Source organism: Oncorhynchus kisutch, linkage group LG17 (assembly GCF_002021735.2).
Source record: "Oncorhynchus kisutch isolate 150728-3 linkage group LG17, Okis_V2, whole genome shotgun sequence".
In the NCBI taxonomy this organism is placed as follows: domain Eukaryota; kingdom Metazoa; phylum Chordata; class Actinopteri; order Salmoniformes; family Salmonidae; genus Oncorhynchus; species Oncorhynchus kisutch.
Genome location: NC_034190.2, coordinates 16,289,811 through 16,306,359, shown reverse-complemented (window position 1 = coordinate 16,306,359; position 16,549 = coordinate 16,289,811). Strand labels below are relative to the sequence as shown.

The following is a 16,549-nucleotide window of genomic DNA, read 5'->3' as shown; positions in this document are numbered from 1 at the left end:
GCACACACTGTATATAGACTTTATTTTGTTTATATTGTGTTATTGACTGTACGTTTATTCTATGTTTAACTCTGTGTTGTTGTTTGTGTCGCACTGCTTTGCTTTATCTTGGTCAGGTCGCAGTTGTAAATGAGAACTTGTTCTCAACTAGCTTACCTGGTTAAATAAAGGTGATTAAAAAAAATTAAAATAAGGTACATTACATACAATCCATACAACATACAGTACATTACATACTATTCATATTGCATACAATACATTACATACTATTCATATTACATACAATACATTACATACTATTCATATTACATACTGTACATTACATACTATTCATATTACATACAATACATTACATACTATTCATACTACATACATACTATTCATACTACATACTGTACATGACATACTATTCATATTACATACTGTACATTACATACTATTCATACTACATACAGTACATTACATACTATTCATATTACATACAATACATTACATACTATTCATACTACATACTGTACATTACATACTATTCATACTACATACAGTACATTACATACTATTCATACTACATACATACTATTCATATTACATACAGTACATTACATACTATTCATATTACATACAATACATTACATACTATTCATACTACATACATACTATTCATACTACATACATACTATTCATACTACATACTGTACATTACATACTATTCATATTACATACAATACATTACATACTATTCATACTACATACATACTATTCATACTACATACATACTATTCATACTACATACTGTACATGACATACTATTCATATTACATACAATACATTACATACTATTCATACTACATACATACTATTCATACTACATACATACTATTCATACTACATACTGTACATTACATACTATTCATACTACATACAGTACATTACATACTATTCATACTACATACTGTACATTACATACTATTCATACTACATACAGTACATTACATACTATTCATACTACATACAATACATTACATACTATTCATACTACATACAATACATTACATACTATTCATACTACATACATACTATTCATATTACATACAATACATTACATACTATTCATATTACATACAGTACATTACATACTATTCATATTACATACAGTACATTACATACTATTCATATTACATACAATACATTACATACTATTCATACTACATACATACTATTCATACTACATACTGTACATTACATACTATTCATATTACATACAATACATTACATACTATTCATATTACATACTGTACATTACATACTATTCATATTACATACAATACATTACATACTATTCATACTACATACATACTATTCAAACTACATACTGTACATTACATACTATTCATATTACATACTGTACATTACATACTATTCATACTACATACAGTACATTACATACTATTCATACTACATACATACTATTCATACTACATACTGTACATTACATACTATTCATACTACATACAGTACATTACATACTATTCTTGACAGAGAGCACGTTCATAAAGTCTAAAGCACACAGACTAACATATTTTATACACTTCACACACACATATGCCCACATTTACACACTAGACTACACACATATACAATATTCACCTCAATTCTAAGATTTACCATTATTTACCAAGATTGCATCATTCTTACAGAGATCCCCTAACTTAGATATTGCGGGACGGTTGAGCTAACGTAGGCTAATGCGATTAGCATGAGGTTGTAAGTAACAAGAACATTTCCCAGGACATAGACATATCTAATATTGGCAGAAATCTTAAATTCTTGTTAATCTAACTGCACTGTCCAATTTACAGTAGCTATTACAGTGAAATAATACCATGCTCTTGTTTGAGGAGAGTGCACAGTTTTGAACATGAAAAGTTATTAATAAACAAATTTGGCACATTTGTGCAGTCTTGAAACAAAATGTTGAACCGAAATACAATGGTTCATTGGATCAGGATTTGGGTATGTCATTTTAGGTGAAAATTGAAAAAAAGAGGCGAATCTTAAACGGTCCTTGGGGCATAGTGTGCCTGGGGAATAGTGTGCAAGAACACACAGATACACCTACAGAACTCCTGCTAGGGTTTTAGGGAATGTGTGTTTGACTGCTTTCATGCATCTTTATTATACTGTACATATCTGCATGCTTCAAAGAATAATCTGTTGTCTGTATTACATAACTTGATGTGTAATGTGATTATAATGTGTTTTGATGTGTAATGTGATTCTAATGTGTTTGACTGTATTAGATGTGATTATAACATGTGTTGTGCAGCGTATGATACAACGTTTTGAAGCTCTGAATCTGTATTTACATAAAAAGTATTTAAAAAACTGCCAAAAACATTAGATCAACTAATCAGATGTTGAGCCTTATTTCAGATGATTGGTCACATGTACAGTAGCATGTCTATACTGTAGTATGGCTCTGGGGTGAAGTTTCCCTTAGGTACAGATCTAGGATCAGCTTCCCCCAAGCCTAACCTTAACCATTACTGGGGAAAATGCTAAACTGACTCAAGATCAGCATCTAGGGGCAACTTCACCCTACTCCACTGTATGTATATCATGTGTATAACGTGTGTGTGTGTGTGTGTGTGTGTGTGTGTGTGTGTGTGTGTGTGTGTGTGTGTGTGTGTGTGTGTGTGTGTGTGTGTGTGTGTGTGTGTGTGTGTACTGCAGCATCGTTGTTCTGGTGCCTGCTGGAAATTGTCCCCATTAAGAATGAGAAGGGAGACGTGGTGCTCTTCCTGGCTTCATATAAAGACATCACAGACACCAAGGCCAAGGCCATGCCAGAGGACAGGCGAGAAGGTCAGTGTGTGTGTGTGTGTGTGTGTGTGTGTGTGTGTGTGTGTGTGTGTGTGTGTGTGTGTGTGGGTGTGTGCGCACATGCATGCGTGGTGCTTGCGCGCGTGTGTGTGTATCTGCAGTCAATAATGTTTTTGCTCATTCCTCATCTCCTCCCCTCACGGCTCGGTGTCTAATTACTTTCATTCCTGTAACATTCCAACAAAACAACAAACAAAAACATGGTTTATTTTTATTCACGTAATGATGTACTTTTTACACAAAGAAAAAGCCTGATGCTGCACATGCTTTAGGAGAGATAAAAGCTGGGAGTAATGACTGGATTGTACATGTTATTCTATATTGCATCTGCATGTTCATTGTTCAACAATTAGCATTGTAAAGCAATACACAGATCATCTGAATCCAGGCAAGGGAAACCCATCTTAACACCCACATTCGCACGCACACACACACACACACCTTCAGGCAGATTGGATTTTGTGTGCCGAACAGGGGACCCCAATCTCTGTGTCGTCAACAACCCCTCCCTCTCTTGCTCCCTTGTTCCCATCTTCGCTCCCTTTGCATTTGTCTCTCTTTCCCGTTACCTACATACCTACCTCTCTGTCCCTCTCCCCCTCCCCATCTCTCTCTACCAACCTCTTTGTCCCTCCCTCCCTCCCCCATCTCTTCCTACCTACCTCTTTGTCCTTCTCACCCCTCCCTCCCTCCCCATCTCTCCCTACCTACCTCTCTATCCCTCCCTCCCCATCTTTCCCTACATACCTCTGTCCTTCTCACCCCCACCCTACCTCCCCATCTCTGCCTACCTACCTCTCTGTCCCTCCCTTCCTATCTTCTCTCCCTGTTTCCCCCCCTCTATCTCTCACTTTCTCTCTCTCTTTCCATCTCTACTCTTCATACTGCCTCCTCTAGCATCCCTCTCACTTTCCATCTCTCCTGTCTATACCTCCTCCTATCTACCCCTCTCTCATACCATCTCTCCTGTCCGTACCTCCTCCTCTCTCCCCCTCTGTCATACCATCTCTCCTGTCCATACCTCCTCCTCTCTCCACCGCTCTCATACCATCTCTCCTGTCCATACCTCCTCCTCTCTCCCCCTCTCTCATACCATCTCTCCTGTCCATACCTCCTCCTCTCTCCCCCTCTCTCATACCATCTCTCCTGTCCATACCTGCTTCTCTCTCCCCCTCTCTCATATCTTCTCTCCTGTCCATACCTCCTCCTCTCTCCCCCTCTCTCATACCATCTCTCCTGTCCATACCTGCTTCTCTCTCCCCCTCTCTCATATCTTCTCTCCTGTCCATACCTCCTCCTCTCTCCCCCTCTCTCATACCATCTCTCCTGTCCATACCTGCTTCTCTCTCCCCCTCTCTCATACCATCTCTCCTGTCCATACCTGCTTCTCTCTCCCCTTCTCTCATACCATCTCTCCTGTCCATACCTGCTTCTCTCTCCCCCTCTCTCATATCTTCTCTCCTGTCCATACCTGCTTCTCTCTCCCCCTCTCTCATATCTTCTCTCCTGTCCATACCTCCTCCTCTCTCCCCCTCTCTCATACCATCTCTCCTGTCCGTACCTCCTCCTCTCTGCCCCTCTTTCATACCATCTCTTCTGTCCGTACCTCCTCCTCTCTCTCTCCCTCTCTCATCCCATCTCTCCTGTCCATACCTCCTCTTCTCTCTCCCTCTCTCTTTCCATCTCTCCTGTCCATACCTCCTCTTCTCTCTCCCTCTCTCATCCCATCTCTCCTGTCCATACCTCATCCTCTCTCATGCTATCTCTGGGTTTGAACACCGCCCTGTGCAACTGGGTGCTAGACTTCTTGATGGGCCGACCCCATGTGGTCGGCCCATCGCCACGCTGATCCTCAACACAGGGGATCACTCAGCCCCCTCCTGTACTCCCTATTCACGCACGTCTCCAACTCAATCATCAAGTTTGCTGACAACACAACACTGATAGGCTTGACAGAAGGAGAAAGCAGAGAGAGCACGCCCCCATACACATCAATGGTGCCGCAGTAGAAAGGGTCAAAAGCTTAAAGTTCCTAGTCGCGCACATCACTGAGGATCTGAAATGGTCCCTTCACACTGATAGACCAACAGCACCTCTTCAACCTCTGGAGGCTGAAGAAATTTGTCTTGATGCCCAAGACCCTCACAAACATCTACAGATGCACCATTGAGAGCATTCCGTCGGGCTGTATCACCGCCTGGTACGGCAACTGCACCGGCGGCAACCCCAGAGCTCTCCAGAGGGTGGTGTGGTCAGTCCAAAGGATCATTGGGGGCACATTGCCTGCCCTCCAGGACATCTATAGCACCTGGTGTCACAGGAAGGCCAAGAAGGGCTCTCGAGTGGCACTGCACACTACCCTAGCCCACCTGGATATGAGGAATACCTATGTAAGCATCTCAGCGCTAGAGGCATCACTACTGACCCTGGTTCAATCCCGGGCGTGATCGGGAGTCCCATAGGGCGGTGCACAATTGGCCCAACGTCGTCTGAGTTAGGGGAGGGTTTGGCCGGGTTAAGCCGTCATTGTAAAATAAGAATTTCTTCTTAACAGACTTTCCTACTTAAGTAAAGGTTCAATCAAATAAAAGATCATCAAGGTCCTTAGCCACGGCCTGTTTACCCTGCTACCATTTAGAAGGCGGAGACAATACAAGTGCATTGAATCTGGGACCGAGATTGACAAACAGCTTCTATCACCAGGCCATCAGACTGTTAAATAGCAATCAAATCAAATCAAATGTATTTATAAAGCCCTTCTTACATCAGCTGATATATCAAAGTGCTGTACAGAAACCCAGCCTAAAACCCCAAACAGAAAGCAATGCAGGTGTAGAAGCACGGTGGCTAGGAAAAACTCCCTAGAAAGGACAAAACCTAGGAAGAAACCCAGAGAGGAACCAGGCTATGAGTGGTGGCCAGTCCTCTTCTGGCTGTGCCGGGTGGAGATTATAACAGAACATGGCCAAGATGTTCAAATGTTCATAAATGACCAGCATGGTCAAATAATAATAATCACAGTAGTTGTCGAGGGTGCAACAAGTCAGCACCTCAGGAGTAAATGTCAGTTGGCTTTTCATAGCCGATCATTGAGAGTATCTCTACGGCTCCTGCTGTCTCTAGAGAGTTGTAAACAGCAGGTCTGGGACAGGTAGCACGTCCGGTGAACAGGTCAGGGTTCCATAGCCGCAGGCAGAACAGTTGAAACTGGAGCAGCAGCACGGCCAGGTGTACTGGGGACAGCAAGGAGTCATCATGCCAGGTAGTCCTGAGGCATGGTCCTAGGGCTCAGGTCCTCCGAGAGAGAGAAAGAAAGAAAGAGAGAATTAGAGAGAGCATACTTAAATTCACACAGGACACCGGATAAGACAGGAGAAATACTCCACATATAACAGACTGACCCTAGCCCCCCGACACATAAACTACTGCAGCATAAGTACTGGAGGCTGAGACAGGAGGGGTCAGGAGACACTGTGGCTCCATCTGATGATACCTCCGGACAGGGCCAAACAGGCAGGATATAACCCCACCCACTTTGCCAAAGTACAGCCCCCACACCACTAGAGGGATATCTTCAACTTACCATCAACAAGGCCCGAGTATAGCCCACAAAGATCTCCGCCACGGCACAACCAAAGGGGGGGGGCGCCAACCCAGACAGGAAGACCACGTCAGTGACTCAACCCACTCAAGTGACGCACCCCTCCTAGGGACGGCATGGAAGAGCACCAGTAAGCCAGTGACTCAGCCCCTGTAATAGGGTTAGAGGCAGAGAATCCCAGTGGAGAGAGGGGAACTGGCCAGGCAGAGACAGCAAGGGTGGTTCGTTGCTCCAGTGCCTTTCCGTTCACCTTCACACTCCTGGGCCAGACTACACTCAATCATAGGACCTACTGAAGAGATGAGTCATCAATAAAGACTTAAAGGTTGAGACCGAGTCTGCGTCTCTCACATGGGTGGGCAGACCATTCCATAAAAATGGAGCTCTATAGGAGAAAGCCCTGCCTCCTGCTGTTTGCTTAGAAATTCTAGGGACAATTAGGAGGCCTGCGTCTTGTGACAGTAGCGTACGTGTAGGTATGTACGGCAGGACCAAATCGGAAAGATAGGTAGGAGCAAGCCCATGTAATGCTTTGTAGGATAAAAGTAAAACCTAGAAATCACTAGCCAACTTCTGCCCAAATACCCTGCGCTGAACCTTAGAGATTGTCACTAGCCGGTTAGCACCCAGTACTCTACCCTGAACCTTAGAGATTGTCACTAGCCGGCTAGCACCCAGTACTCTACCCTGCACCTTAGAGATTGTCACTAGCCGTCTAGCACCCAGTACTCTACCCTGCACCTTAGAGATTGTCACTAGCCGGCTAGCACCCAGTACTCTACCCTGCACCTTAGAGATTGTCACTAGCCGGCTAGCACCCAGTACTCTACCCTGCACCTTAGAGATTGTCACTAGCCGGCTAGCACCCAGTACTCTACCCTGCACCTTAGAGATTGTCACTAGCCGTCTAGCACCCAGTACTCTACCAAGGACCTTAGAGATTGTCACATAATGATTTCCTCCTATTTCTTTCCTCTGTTTTCTATGAGATTTGCCATGTGGTTGTACAATAATACTGTGTGTGTGTGTGTGTGTGTGTGTGTGTGTGTGTGTGTGTGTGTGTGTGTGTGTGTGTGTGTGTGTGTGTGTGTGTGTGTGTGTGTAGAGTGCCGACGAGGACGGGTGAAGACTGGTTCTTCATTCAGCTCTACTCGTCTGCGGAGAAGCACTGTACTCTACCACATCTCTGGTCAAACCCACAGCAAAGACAACAAGAAGAAGAAGAAGAGCAAGATCAAACTCAACAAGGTAAAACACACCTTAAATTACTTACCCTAACAACCAACACTACACACCCTAACAACCGACACTACACACCCTAACAACCAACACTACACACCCTAACAACAAACATTACACATCCTAACAACAAACGCTACACACCATAACAACCAACACTACACACCCTAATAACAAACACTACTCACCATAACAACCAACACTACACACCCTAACAACCAACACTACACACCCTTACAACCAACACTACACACCATAACAACCAACACTACACACCCTAACAACAAACATTACACACCCTAACAACCAACACTACACACCATAACAACCAACACTACACACCCTAACAACCAACACTACACACCCTAACAACCAACACTACACACCCTAACAACAAACATTACACATCCTAACAACAAACACTACACACCATAACAACCAACACTACACACCCTAACAACCAACACTACACACCCTAACAACCAACACTACACACCCTAACAACCAACACTACACACCCTAACAACAAACATTACACATCCTAACAACAAACACTACACACCATAACAACCAACACTACACACCCTAACAACCAACACTACACACCCTAACAACCAACACTACACACCCTAACAACAAACATTACACACCCTAACAACCAACACTACACACCATAACAACCAACACTACACACCATAACAACCAACACTACACACCCTAACAACCAACACTACACACCCTAACAACCAACACTACACACCCTTACAACCAACACTACACACCATAACAACCAACACTACACACCCTAACAACAAACATTACACACCCTAACAACCAACACTACACACCATAACAACCAACACTACACACCCTAACAACAAACATTACTCACCCTAACAACCAACACTACACACCCTAACAACCAACACTACACACCCTTACAACAAACACTACTCACCATAACAACCAACACTACACACCATAATAACAAACACTACTCACCATAACAACCAACACTACACACCCTAACAACCAACACTACACACCCTTACAACCAACACTACACACCATAACAACCAACACTACACACCCTAACAACAAACATTACACACCCTAACAACCAACACTACACACCATAACAACCAACACTACACACCCTAACAACAAACATTACTCACCCTAACAACCAACACTACACACCCTAACAACCAACACTACACACCCTTACAACCAACACTACACACCATAACAACCAACACTACACACCTTACCAACAAACATTACACACCATAACAACAAATATTACACACCATAATAACAAACACTACTCACCATAACAACCAACACTACACACCATAATAACAAACACTACTCACCATAACAACCAACACTACACACCATAATAACAAACACTACTCACCATAACAACCAACACTACACACCCTAACAACCAACACTACACACCCTGACAAGAAACTTTACACACCATAATAACCAACACTACACACCATAATAACGAACACTACACACCGTAACAACAAACATTACACACCCTAACAACCAACACTACACACCCTAACAACCAACACTACACACCCTAACAACCAACACTACACACCATAACAACCAACACTACACACCCTAACAACCAACACTACACACCCTAACAACCAACACTACACACCCTAACAACAAACACTACACACCCTAACAACCAACACTACACACCCTAACAACCAACACTACACACCCTAACAACAAACATTACACATCCTAACAACAAACACTACACACCATAACAACCAACACTACACACCCTAACAACCAACACTACACACCCTAACAACCAACACTACACACCCTAACAACAAACATTACACACCCTAACAACCAACACTACACACCATAACAACCAACACTACACACCATAACAACCAACACTACACACCCTAACAACCAACACTACACACCCTAACAACCAACACTACACACCCTTACAACCAACACTACACACCATAACAACCAACACTACACACCCTAACAACAAACATTACACACCCTAACAACCAACACTACACACCATAACAACCAACACTACACACCCTAACAACAAACATTACTCACCCTAACAACCAACACTACACACCCTAACAACCAACACTACACACCCTTACAACAAACACTACTCACCATAACAACCAACACTACACACCATAATAACAAACACTACTCACCATAACAACCAACACTACACACCCTAACAACCAACACTACACACCCTTACAACCAACACTACACACCATAACAACCAACACTACACACCCTAACAACAAACATTACACACCCTAACAACCAACACTACACACCATAACAACCAACACTACACACCCTAACAACAAACATTACTCACCCTAACAACCAACACTACACACCCTAACAACCAACACTACACACCCTTACAACCAACACTACACACCATAACAACCAACACTACACACCTTACCAACAAACATTACACACCATAACAACAAATATTACACACCATAATAACAAACACTACTCACCATAACAACCAACACTACACACCATAATAACAAACACTACTCACCATAACAACCAACACTACACACCATAATAACAAACACTACTCACCATAACAACCAACACTACACACCCTAACAACCAACACTACACACCCTGACAAGAAACTTTACACACCATAATAACCAACACTACACACCATAATAACGAACACTACACACCGTAACAACAAACATTACACACCCTAACAACCAACACTACACACCCTAACAACCAACACTACACACCCTAACAACCAACACTACACACCATAACAACCAACACTACACACCCTAACAACCAACACTACACACCCTAACAACCAACACTACACACCCTAACAACAAACACTACACACCCTAACAACCAACACTACACACCCTAACAAACAGTACACACCCTAACAACCAACACTACACACCCTAACAACAAACATTACTCACCCTAACAACCAACACTACACACCCTAACAACCAACACTACACACCATAACAACCAACACTACACACCCTAACAACAAACATTACTCACCCTAACAACCAACACTACACACCCTAACAACAAACATTACTCACCCTAACAACCAACACTACACACCCTAACAACCAACACTACACACCCTAACAACCAACACTACACACCCTAACAACAAACATTACTCACCCTAACAACCAACACTACACACCCTAACAACAAACATTACTCACCCTAACAACCAACACTACACACCCTAACAACCAACACTACACACCCTAACAACAAACATTACTCACCCTAACAACCAACACTACACACCCTAACAACCAACACTACACACCATAACAACCAACACTACACACCCTAACAACAAACATTACTCACCCTAACAACCAACACTACACAACCTAACAACAAACAAATAACAGCGATGAGAGCACCTGCCACTACTTTACTCAAATCATAGCAACAATGTTTTAGGGGATGGTCCTATCCTTTTTTTCTACCAGTGAGTTTTAGTGTGACCTGTGTGGTCCAGTGGTTATAGCTGCTGACCCCGGCACACATGTATGCCAGAGTTGACATGGGTTTGAAACCTGCCCACTCCCCCTCCCCGTCTTTTAACAGTGTACCATCTCTTCAGTAAAGCTAAAGAAATAAGTGGGGGACTGACCCAACTGAAATAAATATATACATCTTTGGATATATACATCTTGGATACGTTTCTAATCTGTTTTCTTGATACCAACTCCTCCAACCCTCCACCCCCCTTCACACAGAAGCATATCAGTGTTCTTCTACTTTGACTACTTCAACAAAATTATTATTGAACCCTCATCCCCCATCACCTGTCCTTTCATCCAGTCAGAATGTGTTCCCCTTTCATCCAATAAGAATGTATTCCTCTCTCCTTTCACCCAGTCAGAATGTTCCCTGCTCTTTTCATCCATTCAGAATGTTCCCCTGTTCTTTCACCCAATCAGAATGTGTTCCCCTCTCCTTTAATCCAACCAGAATGTGTTCTCATTTCATCCCATCAGAATGTGTTTGGGGACCCCCCTGCTCTGCCAGAGTACAAGGTTGCGGACGCCAAGAAGTCCAAGTTCATCCTGCTTCATTTCAGCACCTTCAAGGCAGGCTGGGATTGGCTGATCCTGCTGGCCACCTTCTACGTTGCCGTGACAGTGCCCTACAATGTCTGCTTCATCGGTGACGATGACCTCACCAGGAGCACTTCAGTCAGCGACGTTGCTGTGGAGATACTCTTTATTATAGGTATAGGGGAGGGTCATATGTGTGTGGGAGAGGGGTTTGGGGTTGGGTGGAGTGGGGTGGGGTGGGGTCAGAGTTTGGGTTTGGGGTTGGGTGGGTGGGGTGGGGTCAGAGTTTGGGGTTGGGTGGAGTGGGGTGGGGTCAGTTTGGGGTTAGGGTTGGGTGGAGTGGGGTGGGGTCAGAGTTTGGGTTTGGGGTTGGGTGGAGTGGGGTGGGGTCAGTTTGGGGTTAGGGTTGGGTGGAGTGGGGTGGGGTCAGAGTTTGGGTTTGGGGTGGGGTGGGGTGGGGTCAGAGGTTGGGGTTAGGGTTAGGGTCAGGCTTTGGTTAGGGCCTAGTGACTCATCCTGAATTGAATTCCGCTGCTCTATTGATCACTTCATACATCAGTCTGAATATAACAAGTTGTTTGTGCTGACATCAAAATTACGTGATTCAAGATTTGTGTAGGTCGGCTCTGGTCCAACCCATCGGTTTCTGCGACCAATCAGAACAATTTGAATGTATTTGCATATGAGAAGTCATCGGGGAAAGATCACATCCAGACTCGTGGAGAAGAAACGTTAGTGGGTGTGGCATTTGGCCGGAACGATGTGGATAGGTAGCCAGGCCAGTTAGGGTTAGGGACAGTGTTAGGGTTAGGGACAGTGTTAGGGACAGTGTTAGGGTAATGGACAGTGTTAGGGACAGTGTTAGGGTAATGGACAGTGTTAGGGACAGTGTTAGGGTTATGGACAGTGTTAGGGACAGTGTTAGGGTTAGGGACAGTGTTAGGGTTATGGACAGTGTTAGGGACAGTGTTAGGGTTAGGGACAGTGTTAGGGTTATGGACAGTGTTAGGGTTAAGGACAGTGTTAGGGCCAGTGTTAGGGTTATGGACAGTGTTAGGGTTATGGACAGTGTTAGGGTCAGTGTTAGGGTTAGGGACAGTGTTAGGGACAGTGTTAGGGTTATGGACAGTGTTAGGGTCAGTGTTAGGGACAGCGTTAGGGTTATGGACAGTGTTAGGGTCAGGGTTAGGGTCAGTGTTAGGGTCAGTGTTAGGGACAGTGTTAGGGTTATGGACAGTGTTAGGGTCAGTGTTAGGGTTAGGGACAGTGTTAGGGACAGTGTTAGGGTTATGGACAGTGTTAGGGTCAGTGTTAGGGTTAGGGACAGTGTTAGGGTTATGGACAGTGTTAGGGTCAGTGTTAGGGACAGCGTTAGGGTTATGGACAGTGTTAGGGTCAGGGTTAGGGTTAGGGACAGGGTGAATAGTTTATGGTCCAGCAGCTCAGTAACCTATGACACTTGTAGTGGGTGTACTTATTACATAATCTGACAGTAAGTCATGGATCTATAACCTTACACCCACCTCTCTCTCCCTCTCTCTTCCTCTCTATCTCTCTCTATATCTCTCTCCCTCTCGCTTTCCCCCTCTCTCTTCCTCTCTATCTCTCTCTATATCTCTCTCCCTCTCACTCTCTCCCTCTCACTCTCTCATCTCTCTCATCTCTATATCTCTCTCCCTCTCGCTCTCTCCCTGTCCCTCCCTCTCGCTTCCTCTCTATCTCTCCCTGTCTCTCCCACTCTCTTCCTCTCTATCTCTCCCTGTCCCTCCCACTCTCTTCCTCTCTATCTCTCCCTGTCTCTCCCACTCTCTTCCTCTCTTTCTCTCTCTCCCTTCCCCTTTCTCCTTCTCACTTTCCTCTCTCTCCCTCTCTCCTTACCAGACATTGTGTTCAGCTTCCGTACCACGTATGTGAGTAAGTCTGGTCAGGTGATCTTCAACGCGCGGTTGATCTGCATCCACTACATGACTACATGGTTCATCATCGACCTGGTCGCCGCGCTGCCCTTTGACCTCCTCTACGCCTTTAAAGTCAGCGTGGTGAGTTAATTGGTTACCCCATAGCGGTCCTCTAGCCAATGAAATCACTGTGATGCTGCGGTGTGTTTTTTGTCATTAACTTAAAAAGCTAATGAAATGCTTTAGAGAGCATGCGTGATGTTTTGTGCCTAATCACTGAAGAATATATATTGTAACCCTTGAATTAGCAAGGACTAGATTTTCAAAATACAATATGTAGACATGAAATCGGCCAAGCACACTCCATCACACATTTGTTATGTCATAGTGATGTAATTGTACTGTAAATGAGTTTCATGATTGTGTAAGGGTTTTCCTGTGGTGAAGGAGAAGCAGACCAAAATGCAGCGTGGTGGTTATTCATGTTCTTTAATAAAGGAACTAGACATGAAATAACTAACAAAACAATAAATATGCGAAAAACTAAACAGTCCTATCTGGTGCAAACACAGAGACAGGAACAATCACCCACAAACACACAGTGAAACCCAGGCTACCTAAGTATGATTCTCAATCAGAGACAACTAATGACACCAGCCTCTGATTGAGAACCATACTAGGTCGAAACATAGAAATACCCAAAACCTAGAAAAACAAACATAGACTGCCCACCCAACTCACGCCCTGACCATACTAAATAAATACAAAACAAAGGAAATAAAGGTCAGAACGTGACAGTACCCCCCCCCCCCAAAGGTGCGGACTCCGGCCGCAAAACCTTGACCTATAGGGGAGGGTCTGGGTGGGCGTCTGTCCGCGGTGGCGGCTCTGGCGCAGGACGCGGACCCCACTTCACCATTGTCTTAGTCCGCCTCATTGTCCGCCTCCGTGGCTCTCTAACCATGGCAACCCCTCTCAATGACCCCACTGGACAGAGGGGCAGCTCGGGACAGAGGGGCGGCTGCTCGGGACAGAGGGGCGGCTGCTCGGGACAGAGGGGCGGCTGCTCGGGACAGAGAGGCGGCTGCTCGGGACAGAGGGGCGGCTGCTCGGGACAGAGGGGCGGCAGCTCGGGACAGAGGGGCGGCAGCTCGGGACAGAGGGGCGGCAGCTCGGGACTGAGGGGCGGCAGCTCGGGACTGAGGGGCGGCAGCTCGCATTAGCTTCACGGTTGTTATTTTGTTTACTGTTTTGTATAGTGTTTCAGTGTTCAGTGTTTTCTTTATTAAAATTCATGATGAACACATATCACGCCGCATTTTGGTCCTCTGATCCTTCTCGCCTCTCCTCTTCAGATGAAGAGGAGGAAGACCGTGACAGATTGATTGGTTTCCCAATAAGTCCAATACCTAAAGAAATCAACACGATATTCATTTTATTCATAAATAACTTTTCAAACATTTAGCTCAAAGCGACAAAACATAGTACCGTACAAACACTTAATCACAATATTGTGTTTGTAATGTAACGTCATATAATTAAGCAATAAGGCACGAAGGGGTGTGGTATATGGCCAATATACCACGGCGGTTCTTAGGCACGATGCAATACGGAGTCCCTGGATACAGCCCTTAGCCTTGGTATATTGGCCATATACCACAAACCCAGAGGTGCCTTATTGCTATTATAAACAGGCTACCAACGTAATTACAACAGTAAAAATATTTTTGGGGTCATACCCGTGGTATACAGTATGATATACCATATCTGTCAGCCAATCAGAGTTCAGGGCTTGAACCACCCAGTTTATAATTACTGTTTTACAACTGTTTCTTGATTGATTGGTAATTCGATACATCCAATATCTAATGCAGTGGTATTGTATTTACAGTACCCGGGCTGAGACACAAATGGCATTTGAAAAGAATGGATAACATTGATTACTTTATACACAGAGGAACTGGCGGTTCTCCTGCATGTGTTTCTGTGTATTGATTTCATATACAGCACAAGGAACACAGTTCTATCACATTGTGCCATCAAAGCCTTTACTATTCTAGTATAATAATATATCTATGGTTCCATTGAGAATAGTGGCATGGCAGAACTAGAGAAATTAGAACAGTTTCAGCAGTTGAATTATATTACCCAAGGGAAACGCTGCTCTATGTGGCTGGGGAGCTTTGATTGGTTGTGTGGTTTAGTTTCATTATAGGAATCAGGAAGTATCAGTCTCTGGTCTGTAATTGAGAGAAAGACTGTCAGAAAAGGTCCCCCCTCTGCCTCTCTGTTTGCTTTGGGGTGACTGAATCAAATTGGTCCAATATACTGGGGACACGCACGTACGAATGCAGGCACACACACACACACACACAGTGTTTCCTTTCTCCATGATAGGACAGCAGGAAATCAACCCTGGAATCCCACTGGGACTAATTGAGACTGGGTCAGGATGGAGAGACAGAGAGAAAAAGAGAGGGAAAAGATACATAATGACAGAGAAAAGAAAGAACACGAGAAAAAGAGACAGAGAGAGAAGGTGAGAAGATACAGAGTTATCCCTCCTAGCCCATCAATGATGACCAAATAGCATTCCTTGGTGTATAGTATTTATATGTTGTGTCTATATGACCAAATAACCAAATTGACCTGCCATTTTAGTTTCATTTTTGGGGGAGGGGGGGGGGGGGGCAGGGGGGGACTGCCACATATGCCAAACTTGCCAAATGCTATAGTGAAAGACGACCACAATGGAATTAAGTATTTTGTGT

The 16,549-nt window shown here is 44.1% G+C and overlaps 1 protein-coding gene across 1 annotated transcript in view; it reads left to right on the top strand.

The window, feature by feature from the left end:
• The window catches only part of LOC109908502 (potassium voltage-gated channel subfamily H member 8), a 102,814-nt gene that overhangs the window by 43,835 nt on the left and 42,430 nt on the right, over window positions 1-16,549 (top strand). The window contains exons 3-4 of the mRNA XM_031794968.1: window positions 11,795-12,055; window positions 13,762-13,919. Of these exons, the coding sequence (XP_031650828.1) occupies window positions 11,795-12,055; window positions 13,762-13,919 (419 nt within the window). The remainder of the gene's footprint in view (window positions 1-11,794; window positions 12,056-13,761; window positions 13,920-16,549) is intronic.